At 42.8% G+C, this 20,381-nt stretch overlaps 1 protein-coding gene across 2 annotated transcripts in view; it reads right to left on the bottom strand.

Annotated features, from left to right (window-relative positions):
- Nucleotides 1–13,971: 13,971 nt before the first annotated feature.
- sgpp1b (sphingosine-1-phosphate phosphatase 1b) overlaps nt 13,972–20,381 on the bottom strand; it is a 15,920-nt gene continuing 9,510 nt past the window's right edge. The window contains exon 2 of one of the 2 annotated variants that reach the window (XM_058383922.1): nt 13,972–18,872. In XM_058383922.1, coding sequence (XP_058239905.1) covers nt 18,321–18,872 — 552 coding nt within the window. In that variant the 3' untranslated portion in view covers nt 13,972–18,320. The remainder of the gene's footprint in view (nt 18,873–20,381) is intronic. The other variant, XM_058383914.1, reaches the window with a different exon arrangement.

Genomic DNA, 20,381 nt, shown 5'->3' with positions numbered 1-20,381 from the left:
TAACAGTGCCAACCTCAAACGCACAGCACGGAACATTTAGCAGCACATTAGCTGCCCCACCAGGGCTGAAAGGACACTGGACCACTGCTACACAACAGTCAGAGACGGCTACAAGGCACAATCTCGCCCTCCGTTTGGGAAATCTGACCACGCCGCCATCTTCCTCATGCCAAAATATAAACAAAGGCTCAAGCAGGAAGTTCCGGCTCGGCAGGCAGTTTCACATTGGACGGACCAATCGGTGGGTGCTCTTCAGGACGTTCTGGATGATGCAGACTGGGACATGTTTCGGTGCAGCTCTAGTGACATCAACATGTTTACGGAATTTATGGGATTCATTGGGAAACTAGCGGATGACACAGTTCACAAGAATATCATCAGAACGTTTCCCAATCAGAAGCCGTAGGTGGATAAATCTGTCCCGCTCTGAGATCCTGCTCCACTGCGTACAACACGGGGCTCACCAGTGGAGACATGGAGGAGTATAAAGCTGCATCCTACAGCATGCGCAGAGTGGTGAAGGAGGCAAAGCAGTGCTATGGACAGAAACTAGAGTCACAATTTCAACAGAGTGGCTCTAGGAGTCTTTGGCAGGGTCTAAGAACTATGATGGACTACAAAACACCATCTTCCAGAATGCGGATGCTTCTCTGGCAGATGAGCTAAACACCTTTTATGCTCGCTTCGAGGCTGCAGCTCACAGCGTTAGCAGCGCTAACAGCGTGTTAGGCAACACACACGTGGAGCATGCCGGAAAGGAAAACGTGTTCATCATCTCGGAGCATGACATGAGAAAGCGACGCGCTATCAGATTACCACCATTCAGGGAAAACTACTGGGTTGTGGACTGGTGCAGTGGATAACCCCGAAAAATAAAACTGCGTATCGGCTGCATGCATGAGGAGACGCTCTCCCTGTTAGTGTTAGAGGAGGCAAGAGTGGACATTGTCCTAGGATGCCCGTGGCTCGCACAACACCAACCCACCATCCGTTGGAGTAATGGGCAAATCGAGCAATGGAGCGATTACTGCATCACCTCTTGCCTCTGCGCGCTCCCGACCCCAACACCTAAACAAGTCCTAAACACATTTACCCTCTGTCTGTCCCGGAACATAAGGCCATGGTCAAGTACATTAAAGAGGCGCTTCACCAGGGGTTCATCCGTCCTTCTACCTCTCCGGCGGTGTCCAGCTTCTTCTTTGTGGCGGGCTTCGACCGTGTATAGGTTACCGGAACTTGAATTCCCAGACGATGAAATTCCCTACCCCTTACCTCTGTTACCAGCCGCACTGGAAGAACTACGGGGAGCTCGCGTCTTCTCTAAGTTGGATTTAAGGAGCGCGTACAATCTGATCTGAATTCGATGTGGGGATTAGTGGAAGACGGCATTTATAACACCATCAGGGCACTATGAGTATCTGGTCATGCCCTACAGACTCACCAACGCGCCAGCCGTTTTTTCAGAATTTCATGAATGAAATCTTCCGCGACATGCTCCACCGGTTTGTCATTGTGTATATTGATGACATTCTGATTTACTCCCCAAACCGGTCGGAGCACATCCATCACGTCCGGCAGGTACTCGAGCACCTCCGCCGTCACCACCTCTTCCTCAAACTAGAGAGGTGTGAGTTCCACCAGACTGTCGTTCAGTTTTTGGGCTACATCATCTCCCCGGCAGGTATCAAGATGGATCAGTCCAAAGTAGTGCCGGTGAAAGACTGGCCGCAGCCACAGACCATTAAAGAGCTACAGCACTTCCTAGGGTTTGCGAATTTCTACCGTCGCTTCATCAAAAATTACAGCATGCACACTGCCCCTCTCACCGCACTGTTAGGTGGACAAACCAAAACACTCACATGGACAAGCTCAACAGTCGAAGCCTTCTGGAAGCTGAAAGCCACCTTCTGCTCTGCTCTGACTCTACTACACCCCGATCCCGACAAACCCTGGGGGTAGCACGGAGGTAAACCCCTATCCCTCCGTCCATGAGCCTTCTACTCAAGAAAACCCCAGCGGAGTGAAATTATGATATTGGGAATCAAGTATTGTTAGCAATTAAGCTGCCATTGGAGGAATGGAGACACTGGTTGGAGGGGGCTATCCATCCCTTTGAGGTAATTATGGACCATAAAAATCTCCAGTACCTCAAAGAGGCCAAACGCCTTAATCTGCAGCAAGCGCGCTGGGCGCTCTTCTTTACCAGGTTCTGGTTCACGGTCTCCTATCGCCCCGGCAGTAAGAACACTAAAGCTGACGCGCTTTCGCAGATGTACTCACCAGACCCCCAACCAGAAGAAAACGAGCCAGACCTATTTGTTTGTCCCATCATCTGGACACTGGACGAGGAAATCCGTGCCACCACAGAAAACAAACCCGCTCCGCCAGGAGGTCTGGAGGGCAAGACTTACGTCCCAGCATCCCTCCACGCTGCCCTCATGGACTCTGTGCACTCCTCACCAGGATCCGGCCATCCGGGCAGACAGCGTACCCTCTCACTCATTCGAGGCAGGTATTGGTGGCCAAACATGAGCAGGGACATGAACCAGTTCATGAAGGGATGCTCCGTTTGCGCCGTCATCTCCACACCATGCCGTTTACCGGAGGGAAAGCTCATGCCACTCCCAATCCCCCACCGACCATGGTCCCATCTAGGAGTCAACTTCCTCACCGATCTACCCACATCTGACGGCTTCACCACCATCCTCATTGTGGTAGATTGGTTCTCCAAAGCATGCAAACTCATACCCCTCAAGGGCCTGCCCACAGCTATGGAGACAGCCAAAGTCCTCTTCCAACAAGTATTCAGACACTTTGGCGTTCTGGAGGACATCGTGTCTGACATAGGGCCACAATTCATCTCCATGTCTGCCTGCGCCGCGCAATCCACAGGCAGAAGAAACAAGCCGACACTAGGCGCAGGGAGACACCGAGCTACCGTCCGGGCGATCGAGTCTGGCTTTCTACACGGGATCTCCACCTCAAACTCCCATGTAGGAAACTCAGCCCCCGCTACATCGGTCCCTTCACCACCTGGAGGCATATAAATGATATCACCTATGAACTCGTCCTCCCTGCGCGCTACCTGATTGCACCAACGTTCTATGTCACGCTCCTGAAACCGTATACTAACCCTGTTCTCTCTCCTCCCACAGAGCCCGAGATCAGACAACATGGTCTACCAGGTCCGAGAGATTGTGAACTCCAGACGACGTGGCGGCCGCCTACAATATCTGGTTGACTGAGAAGGGTATGGTCCCGAGGAAAGATCATGGGTGGACCGGGACTATGGAGTCGGGACCGTGTTGTATTTTTGCACAATATTTTTTTTACATCATTTCATTTTATCTTATTTTATTTCACTTACATTCCATTACACATGTTCTTTTCTTTATTTTTCGGCGCTAATTGTCCTGTGTTTTTTGTGTTGTCTTTCTTGTATTTATTGTCTTTTGCACTTCTGTCCTAGCTCTGTGTTGTTGTTTTTTGTGTTGAACTCTTTGTTGTTGTATGTTTATGTAGCACCAGGTCCTGGAGAAACGTTGTTTCATTTCACTATGTACTGTGTCAGCTATATGTGGTTGAAATGACAATAAAGCTTCTTGAATCTTGAAATAACGGACATGAAGATGTTGTAACCATTAAGAGGAAGAAGCACATCATGCTGTTTCTGATTGAAATGACAAGTGTTTGAAGTATATTTTTATTTCTATATCTATTACTTTTTCAGGAGTTGGTTCTCATGGCACTTGTCTTTCTTGTCTCGACTGTGTCTTCCTGGTCCACCTCAGGTTTGAACATTCAGACTCCACCCATGTGTTTATTCAGGTGATGTCTCAGACAGGCTTGAGGTCAGGATGGATTACCTTTTGTCACACCCAATTCATAACTTGTGTCTTTTGCTTAGACTCCGTGACCACCTCCATGACCTCACCTTGTTATTTCATAAATTTGCATCTGCTTCTGTCTTGTGTCTACAAACATACAAACAAAATGTTCGAACTTTGCATCATTCTGAGGTTTACAGAAAATCTCTAGAGGCTTGAGGCAGATCCAGGATAGATGTAAAGAAATTCAGGAAAGCCTTTAGACATAACGAAAGGAAATATTTCTACATATCAGAACATATGTCACTGTAACAAATGAACAAAAAAAAAAATAAGTCAGTATTTGTTGTGATCTGTGCCTTTAACACTGTGTCACTTCTCTCAGGTTAATATAATAATTTAATATTAGAATATAAAATATATATATTACAGAGAAATTACACAGTAAACAGTAAGACTAGGAGATTGGGATCATTCTTTACCTTATTTTTTCTTCATTTATTGTTATAATAGATGTAGAAAATGTGTACTTTGATAAAAAATGTATGATAATTCTGTCAAAAATTTCAGATAATAATAGTAAAGGTTTTTCAGATCAGTCAAAATCTAGTTTGGAGTTGATTTTAATTTTCTTCTGGAGAAGAAATATCAGAAATATTTATATTACTTCCATTTCTCATCCTGCTGAAAAAGTTTAGAGACACAGGCTTTAAATATCTCAGCAAAACAGATTATATTCAGGTAAAAGCTGGATATTTGCTTTTATTGACTAATTTATTAATTAAATAATGGACACAGGTGTATAAAATCAAGCACCTAGGCATGCAGACTGTTTTTACAAACATTTGTGAAAGAATGGGTCGCTCTCAGGAGCTCAGTGAATTCCAGCGTGGAACTGTGATAGGATGCCACCTGTGCAACAAATCCAGTCGTGAAATTTCCTCGCTCCTAAATATTCCACAGTCAACTGTCAGCTGTATTATAAGAACGTGGAAGTGTTTGGGAACGACAGCAACTCAGCCACGAAGTGGTAGGCCACGTAAACTGACGGAGCGGGGTCAGCGGATGCTGAGGCGCATAGTGCAAAGAGGTCACCAACTTTCTGCAGAGTCAATCACTACAGACCTCCAAACTTCATGTGGCCTTCAGATTAGCTCAAGAACAGTGCGCAGAGAGCTTCATGGAATGGGTTTCCATGGCCAAGCAGCTGCATCCAAGCCATACATCACCAAGTGCAATGCAAAGCGTCGGATGCAGTGGTGTAAAGCACGCCGTCAATGGACTCTAGAGCAGTGGATACGCGTTCTCTGGAGTGACGAATCGCGCTTCTCCATCTGGCAATCTGATGGATGAGTCTGGGTTTGGCGGTTGCCAGGAGAACGGTACTTGTCTGACTGCATTGTGCCAAGTGTAAAGTTTGGTGGAGGGGGGATTATGGTGTGGGGTTATTTTTCAGGAGCTGGACTTGGCCCCTTAGTCCCAGTGAAAGGAACTCTGAATGCTTCAGCATACCAAGACATTTTGGACAATTCCATGCTCCCAACTTTGTGGGAACAGTTTGGAGCTGGCCCCTTCCTCTTCCAACATGACTGTGCACCAGTGACCAAAGCAAGGTCCATAAAGACATGGATGACAGAGTCTGGTGTGGATGAACTTGACTGGCCTGCACAGAGTCCTGACCTCAACCTGATAGAACACCTTTGGGATGAATTAGAGCGGAGACTGAGAGCCAGGCCTTCTCGTCCAACATCAGTGTGTGACCTCACAAATGCGCTTCTGGAAGAATGGTCAAAAATTCCCATAAACACACTCCTAAACCTTGTGGACAGCCTTCCCAGAAGAGTTGAAGCTGTTATAGCTGTAAAGGGTGGACCGACGTCATATTGAACCCTACGGATTAGGAATGGGATGTCGCTTAAGTTCATATGCGAGTCAAGGCAGGTGAGCGAATACTTTTGGCAATATAGTGTATATATATATATATATATATATATATATATATATATATATATATATATATATATATATATATATATATATATATATATATATATGATATTTCATCAAATTATTATTGTCATCATATAATATAATGTTATATAATTTTAACATATTAGGGGGAAAAGTATTTTTTAATTTTTAAAGATTTTTTTGTGATCTAAAAGATTTTTTTATATTTTAATATTTTATATATTTTTAATTTTTGACCTTTTTTTAAATTTTAGCAGTCACATAAAAATACAGTTTAAACTCTCTCTATTTTTTATTCATTTATTTAATTTATTTATTTTACAGATTTTATTTTTACTTGGGTCAAACAGAATCATCCACATGCTCCTGGGATCTGTGTGTTTCCTTCTCTTCGACTGTTGACTGTTTTTATGATTCCATAACACATGGCATCCTGAAAGATTTCCACAAACATATCCAGAATGTAGTAACAAATTTTTTTTTTTTTTTTTGACTTGGTATGCTCTGCTTTCCCCAGAAAAAGAGAAAACGGCCGAGCCTCTTTGCTTATTAGTTTGCATTTTGAAGTGTTAATTTGAATCTGAATGGTCTTCAGTTTTCTGTGCTAAAGATTGAACATTTGACAGGAAGCTGCTCAGGAATGCATCCAGCTTGGTTTTGTCTGCTCTTTCTCTCAGGTGAGAAGTGTGCATGGTTATGAGGATATTTATTTGAGAAGATTAATGCATAAAATCATATATATAAAAATATAAGTTTATATTTTTGTGTCTTACAGGAACCTTCAGTCTGGGTTCTTCTGTGCCATGGCAGTACTTCTACATGAGTCAGAACATGGCCTGGAGCGATGCTCAGACATACTGCAGAGCAAATTACATCGACCTGGTCACTGTAAGAAGCATAGAGGAGGAAAACAACCTGATCGCGCTAGCAGCAGCCACAGCTCCCGGGTACAGCGGCTCTGTTTGGCTCGGACTTCGTCGGACCTGGACCTGGATTACAGGAGAACCTTATTCAGGGCAGGTTCCTTTCTACAGTGGGCAGCCCAATGAAGGGACTGACGGAGCAGCATGTGGAGTGTTGAGCAATATTGGACTGGGAGATGATTACTGTTCGAATTCTTACTACTTTGCCTGCTACAATGGTAATTATTCTGGCTTTTCTCACGCATGCTATGACATTGGAAAGGTCTCATTTCTACAGAATACAATAAATAAATCATTTTATTGTAAGCAGCGTTAATGATAGATATGACCATCTTTACCAGGTATATTTTAGTTTAGTCTGCTTAAATATGGAAATCATGAGCTGCTGCTTGTGTAAGGTAGGAAACTAATAAGCTAATTATCCTACTGACTTAAATGAGAAATATACAAATGTATATTGACTCAGGAGTTTATTGTAAGATAAATGCTGTTGGTCTGAAGGGCAGTATATAACATGAAGTTTTTGTCTACACATTCATCTGTCAGGCAGCAAAGACTGATACGTGATGCAGACAGTGTTTATTATTCCTGGACCCTTCTCACTGTTTGTAGTTGTGACCGAATATCATGTGACTGAATTCACTGTCAGGTGTAGACAGAGAGGAGAAGGTTCTTCCGCTGCCATGGTTATTTGTCAACCAACAGGCACTTAATACATCATATATCCTTAGAGAAAAGCCGTGAGTCAATTAATGTCTGTCCACGGGTCACGTCTGGGTCCGGGGCCAGATTTCGGACTCCATTTTATTTACACTTATTCACTTACAAATAACAACACCATGACACACCACTCTGAGCTCAGCAGAGACGCGAGGTAAGACGTACTGGGTGACTGTTACCTCTGTGTGATTTATTACATTTTAATAAGCAGCATGTAACAAAGTGTATTATTTTCCAGTACGCCAACAGCGGCCATTTTAAAACAAATTCCATTTACACTGGTCCTTTTATCACTTCTAGCAGCTAGAAACAGTCAAACATTTCATATCCAGAGACTCCTTCTTTTTTACGTTACATAAAACCTCATATCAACAATTACACAAGTTTTTAAATCTGTTTCTTTTTTAACCCATCGTTCTATCCTTCAACAGACTCATCAAGCAGTAAATTCATTGTGGTCCAGGTTGCCATGAACTGGACGAACGCAGAGCTTTATTGCAGACAACGTTACGCTCATCTCGCCGTCGTCAAATTCTCCGCAGACCGGCAACTTATTTCCTATTTGGGCGGTGGGGGTTTTATCGGCCTGATCTCGGCACAGTGGTCTGATTACAGCTTCTCTGCGTTCCGGTACTGGGGTGGAATGTCAGGCCAGGAGACGAGCCTTATTAATAAATGTGTTGGCATGGTGATACCCAATGCTGGGAAATGGGAAAAATTTGATTGTACAACCCCAAATCCATTCATTTGCTATGGAGGTGAGTGTCCAGTTCACGTGAACGTTTTGTTGAATATAGACATAGCTGAGTATAGCAGAATAAACTGATTGTTAACAATCAGGGATTTTTGTGTTTATTATCAAGTATCAAGTTCTCCATGAATCTTGAAAGAACCTAAAAAAATGCATGACACGGAACCTTCAAGAATTTATGCAGAATTAAACACAATTTAATTATAATGTAAACACACACTTATTACAATGTAATTTACATTTTAAAAAAGAATTCTCTAGATGTACTCAGATGTGAAGTACTCTAAAGTAAAGTACTCAACAAATCCAGATGTTACTGATGTTTAATAGAACAATTAAATTAAAAATGCTCTTTTTCCTCGCCACAACTCTTCCTTTAGCACCACCGTTCCAACCCGTCTCTCGTCTCTACCACGCTGTAAGATATCTGAAGACCTGGATGGATGCTCAGATCTACTGTAGAGTGAGGTTTACTGATCTGGCCACTCTGGACAGTGTAGGTGATGTGAAAAGTGTAACGAATCAGGTGGATCCTAGATACACTGGACTTCTATGGATCGGGCTCCAGAGCACAGTGGACATGCACTGGAGCTGGTCAATGGGAGATGAGCCTCTCGGTGATTACTTTAATTGGGCCTTAAATAATCCAACCGGCGGCGGAAAATGCGTGTCGAACATGAACGGATTGTGGAGTGATATGGACTGTCAGACACTGCTGTACTTCGTGTGCTACAGCGGTGAGTCAGCTAATACTCCTCAATTCTGTTTGGACATCATTTGCTTCTTTAGATGTTGCTCTCAAGCCTTTCAGTTTGCCAAGGTCATTCTTAAACTGCCCCTTAAACCATGTTCTGATGACAAGTGACTTGCTTCGGTCCATAAAAACAGAATCTGAGTGTAGCTGTAGATCCGCCTTCAAGCTGGACTCACTGTGTTCAGGAATAAACCAATTAAACCAAGCAAGTAACAAGTAGGCCAGTAATAATAATAATAATAATAATAATAATAATAATAATAATAATAAAAAGACTGAGTGATTAATGATCAATTTGTGAATAATTATCGAAAACTAACTCAATGAATAATATATAATATTATAGAATATATAAAATAAATACTATTTACTATGAAAGAATTAATATTAATATTAGTTGATACTTTAATTTTAAAAAATGTAAATAAATAAATAAATAATTATTAATATATTATAATAATGTAGATTGATTTCCCAGTGTAATTCATTTATTTTTATATGTATTTTTTTAAAATCAATTAAACTAAATTATTACATCAACAAAAACTGAAGCTATTTTATTGATTTCTTGATTCACATTAAGAGTGCTGCTGTTTGATTAAACTAATTATGTAGAAATTCTCTAAACAGTGTATTTCAAGCTGAGGCTTTTGTGCAAGTTGAAGTCTCACAGCTTCAGGCAACAATTAAAGAAGCAAAGTTACTTTAACTGAAACCTCTGATGCTGTCCTTGCCTGTTGTAATTATATTACAGAAGGTACAGGATACATCATGGTCAATATTCAAAAAACATGGCAAGATGCTCAGAGTTACTGTAGAAGCACCTACACTGACCTGGCCCGCATCCGCTCTCCATGGGAACAGAGCCAGGTGAACGCTGTGGTTGGTAGATGGGTTTCTGCCTGGATCGGCTTGTTTCTGGACAGCTGGCAGTGGTCTGACCAGTGGAGCCGTCGGTTCAGGAACTGGACGTCTGGACCGCCGAGTGTCGCAACTGCCGGCTGTGCTGCCGTGGTAACGGGAACGTCCGGAAGATGGACGAATGACATCTGCACCACACCTCACCCTTTCGTCTGCTACGGAGGTGTGTCTCAGCGGCCGTTTAGATCTGAGCACGGCGTGAAAACAGGCACTGACTGCTCTGTTTTTTCTTTACAGATGTGGACAGGATGAATAAAAAACAGGTTTTGAAGATAAAATTGGTTTCCAGCGGAATGACCGACCCGTCAGTGCGAGCTGCAATCCTGGATCACGTATGACAAACCGAGCTCATGCTCGTTCTTCACATGCAGTAATAACATGATTCATGTGGTTTGTGGTTTAGTTAACATTCAAGGTGTCAGCAGTCAGTGGTACAGCTGCAGCTTTTCTCTAGGTTCCTGTTTTAGAGACACTGCACTTTGTCTGTAACACGACATTATTAACTAGCTCCAAGGCTGAGGGTTCGATTCTCGCCTCTGCCTGGAGCTTTCCAGCTCTCCATGTGCTGTAGACGTTTCCTTTGTCTTCTCCCCAAGTCCAAAGTCACGCTTTCTAGGCTGATTAGCATCTCTAGATTGTTAGCAGTGTGTGAATGGGTGTGTGAGTGTGTGTGATTGTGCCTTGTGATAGGTTGGCACCCCATACAGGGTGTTCCTCACCTCGTACCCTGAGTCCCCTGGGATAGACTCCAGGCTCCTAACCCTCACCCTCACTCTCACCCTAATCCTAACCCTCACCCTCACTCTGAGGGCTTGACTCCAATACACAGAGTAGGTTAACAAAATACACAAAACACAAAGTAATTTCAGAAACTTCAGGTACTAAAAAGAAAGGGAAAGGCAGGGTGGATGTAGTCTGTGCAAAATAAATCTCTGACAATAGATTTTAAATAACAATAACTAAAATGACTAAATAACTAAAAATAATCCTAACCCTCACCCTAACCCTCACCTTAACCCTCATCCTCACCCATGGATGTTTCTATTATTTCTTAAATCATTGAAGTATTAGTTCTTAGATCCACAGTGCTGGTGTGATTACACTGGTGTTCATGAAGGGAACTTTCATGGGAACTTTGTTCTTTTTCTCCACAGATCGAACAAAAAATCAAAGCGAAAGGAATGAATCCAAATATCAGATGGAGAGTGAGGGATGATGGATGTGTCTTGAAGAAAGCTGAAAAATTCTGAAGTCATGGGTGTATCGATGAGGTTTCTTTCCATATAATGTATAAACTAGAATACATACAGGATGTCTAGTAACAAAGATAGTAGAGAAAGATGAGCTAGATCGCTAGATGTCCATAGCGCAAAAAAACAACGAAATCATTTTGAAAAATCACAAAAAGAAATAAATAAATCTTCGGAAATGAAATTAGGAGTTGTATTTAAATTAATCGTGTTTTTTTATCACTTTTTTTCACTTTTCACGTTTGAAAACCAAACAAATTCCATGAATCCTCACGAGGTTTATCCCGAAAGGAGGGAACATGCTGCAAGACAAACAAGCAGAGGAGGTTTTTTTACACAATCAACACTTCTACTTCATAAGACTTTCATGAAAATGCACATAAATGACATTTACATACCTGTCACAGAAACATATATACAGTGGCACAGCAAACCGAATGTAACATCCGGGCCGCCCGCACCCCGTGGGGCTCGAACCCAGATCGCTGTGGTAATCTCTGTGTGCGCCCGCACACCATGGAAATCAGACCCATGCACAGGATTAAACGAAGCTTTCCTTTATTAACAGGGGTGAGACAGAACTAAACATAAAATAAACCTAAACATAATCCTTTGGGATTACTTGGATTTCTGCATAAATTGGTCATAAAATGTGTTCTGATCTTCATCCAAGTCACAACAATAGAAAAACAGTCTGCTTAAACTAATAACGCATAAACATTATATGATTTCATGTTTTTATTGAACACAACATGTAAACATTCACAGTGCAGGGTGGAAAAAGTATGTGAAGTTTACAAAACTGTTCCAGTGCAGCAATGTTCTTGGGATGTCTGGTGTGAATCGCTCTCTTGAGGTCATGCCACAGCATCTCAACTGGGTTAAGGTCAGGACTCTGACTGGGCTAATCCAGAAGGCGTATTTTCTTCTGTTGAAGCCATTCTGTTGTTGATTTACTTCTATGCTTTGGGTCGTTGTCCTGTTGCATCACCCATCCTCTGTTGAGCTTCAGTTGGTGGACAGATGGTCTTAAGGTTTCCTGCAAAATGTCTTGATAAACTTTGGAATTCATTTTTCTGTCGATGACAGCAATCCTTCCAGGCCCTGAGGCAGCAAAGCAGCCCCAAACCATGATGTCCCCATGATATTTCACAGTTGGGATGAGGTTTTGATGTTGGTGTGCTGTGCCTTTTTTCTCCACACATTGCATTGTGTTCTTTCCAAACAACACGATTTTGGTTTCATTTGTCCACAGACTATTTTGCCAGTAGTGCTGTGGAACATCCAGGTGCTCTTTTGCAAATTTCAAACGCACTGCAATGTTTTTTTTTGGACAGCAGTGGCTTCCTCTGTGGTGTCCTCCCATGAACTCCATTCTTGTTTAATATTTTACTTATTGTAGATTTGTCAACAAAAATGTTAGCATGTGCCAGAGATTTCTGTAAGTCTTTAGCTGACACTCTAAGATTCTTCTTCACCTCATTGAGCATTCTGTGCTGTGCTCCTGCAGTCATCTTTACAGGACGACCATGCCTAGGGAGAGTAGCAACAGTGCTGAACTTTCTCCATTTGTAGATGGTCTGTCTTACCATGGACACATGGACATCAAGGCTTTTAGAGATACTTTTGTAACCCTTTCCAGCTTCATGCAAGTCAACAATTCTTGATCATAGGTCGATGCATGGTTCACATCAGGCAATGCTTCTTGAGAACAGCAAACTCAAAACTGGTGTGTGTTTTTTATAGGGCAGGGCAGCTTTAACCAACACATCCAATCTCATCACATTGTTTGGACTCCAGGTTGGCTTAGCTCTTGGAGAAGTCATTAGCCTAGGGGTTCACATACTTTTTCCACCCTGCACTGTGAATGTTTACATGTTGTGTTCAATAAAAACATGAAATCATATAATGTTTGTGTGTTATTAGTTTAAGCAGACTGTGCTTTTCTATTGTTGTGACTTGGATGAAGATCAGAACACATTTTATGACCAATTTATGCAGAAATCCAAGTAATCCCAAAGGGTTCACATACTTTTTCTTGCAACTGTATATATACACTACTCACAAAAAGTTAAGGATATTGGGCTTCCGGGTGAAATTTCAGGATGCACCTAAAATGCACTATAACCTTTACAGGTGAACTTAATTTGACCTTCTCGACACTTTTGAATGCACATGTCCAACTGTTCAGTGTTTCAGTACTTTTAGCATAACTTGCAGTTCTCTAACAAGGTGCTTAACGGCAAAATTCACAACTGGTGTTTGATCCATGAATCGACCAATAAATTTTCTGGTTCATTTAGAATTGGTATTTAAACAGTCCTCTTCATCATGCTGTTCACATTCTGACATCATGAGACCAAGACCACACCTAACAATTGATCAACAGTACCTCACCATTCATTCATTGTGAACAGTGCCCTGCAGAACCGGATGATGAATGCCACTCAACTCCAGGCACATTTAAGGGAGGTGAGAGGCACCCAAGTGTCACGTCAGACCATTCAAATCCGTTTACATCAGCGTGGTCAGATAGATAGATAGACAGACAGACAGACAGACAGACAGATACTTTACTCATCCCAGTGGAAAATTTACAACTTCCAGCAGTATCCACAAGCACAGGTAATGAGGTAATAAATAAAAAAATAAAATAGAAATATACCACAAAATACAAAATACTAGAATTTAAGGGTAAAAAATATAATACAAAAAATATAACAAATAAAATATAATAAAATAAAATATAACAAAAAAATACTAAATACTAGAAATTGAGGGTACAAAATATATAAAAAAAATATAACAAATAAAATATAATACAATAAAATATAACAAGAAAATACTAAAAACTATAAATTTAAAGGTATAAGAGATAATGATGTATAACGTGCAAGAAAACTGCACGTATTCGCATCTTCTGTGTATATTTTCATTTTTAAGCACTTTATGCAGGAAACAATTTATAAGCCCTGTCTTTCTATAAGGGTCCTTTGTCTTGTTACTTACTTACGTACAAGGCTCTAAATGCTCCTGCTCCCATGTATCTAACCAGTCTTCTGACATGTTACAATCCACCATGCTCCTTAAGATCACAAAACTCCGGACTTCTGGTAGTTTCCAGAATATCAAAGTCTATAAAAGGGGGTATAGTGTTTTCATATTCATATTTCAGCTCCAGTAGTCAGAGTCCAACCCTGTGAGGATCCTGAGGCATCCAGAGATGGATCAGCTCCACCTGGGTTCTGCTTTGTGAGGATTTGGGTATATCAAAGCAATGATGCCGACCCTATGTGGACTTTGAGGACGACAACAACCTCCTAATTAATACACACATAAAATTCTACATATGCTTTATCTGCATCACACAACTGACTGTTCGTAACTGCAGAAAGTACATTGTTCGTGATCACACTCTCCGGTGTTTAGAATAATTTATAATCACACTCTCCGGTGTCACCCAAATGAGGATGAGGTTCCCTTTGGAGTCTGGTTCCTCTCAAGGTTTCTTCCTCATATCGTCTAAGGGAGTTTTTCGTCTCCACAGTCGCCCTAGTCTTGCTCACTAGGGATGATTTTGTCTTAACATCTAGGTTAGGCTTTTTGCACTGTGTTTTTTGTTTCTTATGTTCTGTAAAGCTAGCACTGTTGCCTCACAGCAAGATGGTCCCGGGTCCGAACAGAGAGGAGCCTTTCTGTGTGGAGTTTGCATGTTCTCCCCGTGCCTGCGTGGGTTTACTCCGTGTACTCTGGTTTCCTCCTACAGCCCAAAAACATGTACATTAGGTTGATTGGTCATTCTAAATTGCCCATAGGAGTGAGTGTGAGTGTGTGTGGTTGTCTGTCTATATGTGTGGCCCTGTGATGGACTGGTGACCTGTCCAGGGTGTACCCCTGCCTTTCACCCAATGTGTGCTGGGATAGGCTCCAGCAGATCCCCTTGACCCTAATTAGGAATAAAGCGGGTATAGACAATGGATGGATGGATTTATTCCAGCGCAGAGAGAGAATAAACGACAAAAGGCAGATGTTTGGTTATGGCATTGCTTTTTTTTTTCCTTTTGCAATTTGCAAAAACAGTCAATACATTTTTTTTTGCATGTGTGTTAACATTCTGATTGAGTAAAAGACAAACAATTAATCAGATAAAATAAACAACAAACAAACAAACATGAAAACATTCAGGCCCCCAGGAAGCTCTCTCAATACTTCATGACTTTATCACTGTGTTAAATCCAGACAGTGTGGGGATTCGAGTGCACAGTAGGGGGCGCTATTCTATCCCAAACACGCTAGTCAACGGGATGGAAGCTCGGCTACATAAAAAGAAGTGCATCGCATTCATCCCTGCTGTTTTATTAAACACACACACATCTGCTAAAGGAGAGGAAGCAGAAAAGACAACTTGAGGGTGAATCAGATCCACAGACACATACACACACACACACACACACACCATATCTTGACCCATCGAGTCGTCTTGGTGAATGTCTGTGAAGATTTCAGGATCCTGTATTCAGTAGATATTCTCTTATTCGTATATCGTGGTGTTTATGCCTTTAAGTCTGAACCTACGTAGGTAACGTAACCCAAGACATTTTGGACACTTTGTGGGAACAGTTTGGGGATGACCCCTTCCTGTTCCAACATGACTGCACACCAGTGTCCAAAGCAAGGTCCATAAAGACATGGATGAGTGAGTTTGGTGTGGATGAACTTGACTGGCCTGCCTTTCCTGACCTTAACCCCATAGAACACCTTTGGGATGAATGAGAGTGGAGACTGCAAGCCAGACCTTCTTGTCCAACCTCGAAAATGCGCTTCTTCTAGAGGAACGGTCAAAAATTCCTATAAACACACTCCTAAACCTGGTGGAAAGCCTTCCCAGAAGAGTTGAAGCTGTTATAGCTGCAAAGAGCGGGACAACTATATATTACATTCATGTGCATGTCGTCCCAAAACGTTTGGCAATATAGCGTATGTATGTATTGGGTGTGGTATTATAGCTGAGGTGTGTCTCATATATATATCTCCGTAATTTCCAAACAGGAAGCGTTCTGAAGGCTCCTCGGTCCTGATTTCCTGTCTGCATAGTGGCGTTTTAAAATTCTGCATAGACGAGTATTAACGCTCAGCTGTAGGATTCATTTCAGTAGCACACAACAGTTAAAGTGCAACACTACGGTAATGACGTGAAGCTCAAGTGGTTAAGGCTCTGGGTCGTTGACCAGAAGATCAGGGTTCAAGCCCCAGCACTGCTAACACTTCCATCGTTGGACCCACCCTGCTCCAGAGGTGCTGCATCATGGCTGACCCTGTGGTCTGACCCCAACCCCCAAGGACAGGATATGTGAAGAAAGCATTTGCCTGTGCAGTAATGTATATGTGATAAATGATGTGTATGTGATAAAGACAATTTATAACAGTCCTCAGACATCAGAATCCAATTAAAGATGTGCTGGACACCGGAATGGTCAGGGGGAAATTAGACTTTACACTGAATATTGCGTAAAGGACATATCGTTAGTTTTTATTCTCACTCACACCTGAAATGTTTTTTTATTTTCCCAAAATCCTGCTAAAGAGATCCCGATTACGTCCAAAACAACTGGCTTGAGCTTAGAGCCGATGTGATCCTTCAGTCTTTCTTTACAGTGGACACACACTTGAACACACACATACACACACACACAAATAATCCTGCGTTCACATTAGCAATCAATAACAACAAGTGAATGTTCCAGTTCTACTCGGGAGCAACAGATCCATAATTCTGGCTTCAACACGTCCTCCAGCTCATTCTTTAAGGTTTTACCCAACTTAAAATTTAGCAAGCACGCTAACGCTCAGAGAACCAACAGCGGCTCGGTTCAAACTGGCGGCCTTCTGATTAAAATCCCAAATCGCCCACTGAAGCACATCTGGCACTCAAATCTATAAACTAAATCACTTTTACTTTTTTAAAACACACCCATTTTAAACCACAGTAACATGCTTCGGCTATTCTAAAAGCATCAGAGGCCACGCCCACAAACCACACCGGGGTTCTAGACACCTCGTATCTCCTGCTAGTGTGAATGCAGGACGCAGCAAACACACACACACACAGAAATAAAACACAAGCTTGTCGACAACGCAGAGCCCACGGACACGAGCACGTGTAAAAGCAGTGCATTCTGGGAAACAGTGCATTTCTTTAAAAAAAAACAAACAAACAAAAAGAAACAGTACCACAAACACACACGGTCTGAAACAGCAGACTTCTCTGAGATCACACACAGTAGATGTCGATTTTACGATCGAGTGTCTCCTCTTTCAGAGCACAATCATTTCAAAACAAAAGAAACAACCTGACGTAGACAAAGAGAAAGGCGGGTCACGGGGAAAACGACCGCGGCGTGGTCAGAGCTGATTGTCTAAATGCGACGGCGTGACTGAAATTACGTAACAAACGTGAAGAAAGCCTGGGCAACGAGCCATGTGATGGTAACTGGCCGCTTTCAGGAGGAATTAGAAAGCAGAACTGAGTGGGAATAACGTGCTGGCTTTCTCCCAACGTTTGTTCTGCTTTTATAGAACAAGAGCTTTCTGTTCATATTAATACGTAAAGGGAATGTTTATCTGTGTGTGTGCAGAGACCAACCCTGAATTATCTGTGTGTCAGAAAGTGTCTGGAATTGCTCTTCTAAAAGGCTGCATTAAAAAAAAAACCCAAAACCTCACAGTGGACACGGGTTTGAACACAACAACGTCCAGCTCCGAGGTCATCCCCAGTTCTCTCTCTCTCTCTCTCTCTCTCTCTCCTCTGGTCAGGGTAAGTTAACTGAAGGCTACTGAGGTCTTCCGAAGTTCAGTCAGTTGTAGAAATATTTCAGTCGAAGAAATAAAAAAAGTCCTCGATCCCAAATAAAGGGATCTTCTTTTCCAATTCAAGTGTCCAAGGTGCCGTGAGGAAGTGAGAAGTCCGAGAATTTTCAGTCACACAGGGTTTCGAACTCAGTCGTAGAAAATATGTGCCTTATTCTTCTGCAAAAATCCAAGAAGTGCAACTAACCCTTTGTGTTATTCTTTTATGGAAGCTAGTTTCGGAAAAATGAACGGATTAGCTCTAACGGTGTGCTGTGTGGATGGGAAGCTTTGGGCAGTGCAGGTTACGATCGAATTTTGGTCTCGGATGAACTGCAGCTCAGCTCGGTCGACCGTTCAGTACAAGCCGATGCAGCTGAAAACGAAGGGTACGAGGAAGAAAGCGCTGAAGCCAATGGTCCAGTAAACGATGTACCGGTACGGGAGCTCCACCTGCATGTTCTGCCTGGCTTTGCGTACGTCCCCGCTGGGGATCCCGACCGCGCGGCACACCAGGGGGATGGTGAGAGCCTTCATCACCGCCCTCGTGACGATCAGCATCAACACGCCCAGGATAAAACGCAGCAAGCTCCACCCGAGGAGGCCCAGGCTGAGAGGCGGAGCCTGCAAAGGCAGCATGGAGGCGGGAGGGTCGCGGATCAGAGCCAGCTGGTAGTTGAGGTGGGACGACACGGCGATGCCCGCACCCGTACCCAGGATTTGAGCGGTGTCGCCTCTGGATGTGCTCCACGTGTCCAGGGTGAAGGAGAAAAGCCCCAGCAAGGCGTGGAAAGAGACGACGAGAATGGGAGCGTATCTGGAAGACAGGGTGAAGGTGTCAAGGGCATCCAGAGCTGGATAGAACACCACCAGGATGAGCAGGCTGTAGAGGAACCCCACAATCACATCCTGAAGGGGGAAGAAAAAACAAAATATCAGGGTTGTAAAGTAAAAAACAGTGGACGATACACTACATGGATAAAAGTTTGTGCACCCATGACCATCACACACTGTTACCACTGTATAGAATCTCTATGTATGCTGTAAAGCTAGAAATTTCCCTTCGCTAGAACTACACTGACCAGGCATAACATTATGAGCACTGGCAAGTGAAGTGAATAATCTCCTCATCATGGCACCTGTTAGTGGGTGGGATATATTAGGCAGCAAGTGAACATTTTGTCTTTTTTGTTTTTTGTTAGAAGCAGGAAAAATGGACAAGTGTAAGGATTTGAGCTTTGAGTTTGATGAAGGGCCAAATTGTGATGGCTAGACCACTGGATCAGAGCATCTCCAAAACTGCAGCTCTTGTGGAGGTGTTCCCGGTCTGCAGTGGTCAGTATCTATGAAAAGTGGTCCAAGGAAGGAACAGTGGTGAAGCGGAGACAGGGTCATGGGCGGCCGATGCTCACTGATGGACGTGGGGAGCGATTAGAAGGCTGGTTCGTGTGATCCGATCCAACAGACGAGCTACTGTTGCACAGACTGCTGAAGAATCAATTTAATGCAGGTTCTGATAGAAAGGTGTCAGAATACACAGTGAACGACAGGCCAGGGCTGTTGTAGGTAGGTGGTCATAATGTTATGCCTGATCAGTGTATGGAACTCGAAACACTGCTCCAGCATGACAATGCATCCGTGTATAAAACCCCTTAGCTCTATGAAGCAATAATGAAGATCTTGAGCATCCCTGCACAGAGCCTTGACTCTCCACTGACATGAACTGGAGTCTCCTCAACATCCAGACATCAGAGTCTGATCTCACTAATGCTCTTGTAGCTGAAGGATGACTAATCCCCACAGCTAGGAAAAGCAGAGCTCTATATAAGAGCAGGGGAATAAATCTGGAACGGGATGTTCATTAAGAATGCACAAGTGTGATGGTCAGGGGTGCACAAACTTTTGCCTTTATAGCGTATAACGAAGACGGATCTGATTACTGTATCAGTGTTTGCCTCAGCCCTAATTATGGATTCTTTTAAACCTGTAAAAATCAGCACTTTAACTTGCTGAGCTTGGCTTTTACAGCAGATGATTACACACTATTTATGACTACGACCTTAAAGACTCGATGACAATGTTTTTCACCTCTGGTCTTCGCCTCACCTTTGCTCCAGATTTCATACAGAAGCTGGACTTTGCTCCAAAAAATGTGTGAGAGGAGTGAGAAAAAGTAAAGAAGTGAAGCAGAATTTCTAATGTGTTCGAGCCAACAGATAAAACACACACACACACACACACACACACACACACACAGCTTTCTAAATGATCAGTTGTTAACTCCGCTGATGTAACTCGTCAGGATATTCCCTTCCGTCTAACCGTGTGTGTGTGTGTGTGTGTGTGTGTGTGTGTAGTGAGTACCTTGAGTAACAGATACCTTTGAGCCTGAGTCATGAAAGTTTAGCTGGAACTCTG

This window comes from Hemibagrus wyckioides, linkage group LG03 (assembly GCF_019097595.1).
Source record: "Hemibagrus wyckioides isolate EC202008001 linkage group LG03, SWU_Hwy_1.0, whole genome shotgun sequence".
Taxonomy (NCBI): domain Eukaryota; kingdom Metazoa; phylum Chordata; class Actinopteri; order Siluriformes; family Bagridae; genus Hemibagrus; species Hemibagrus wyckioides.
This window is presented reverse-complemented; position numbering and strand designations above follow the sequence as displayed.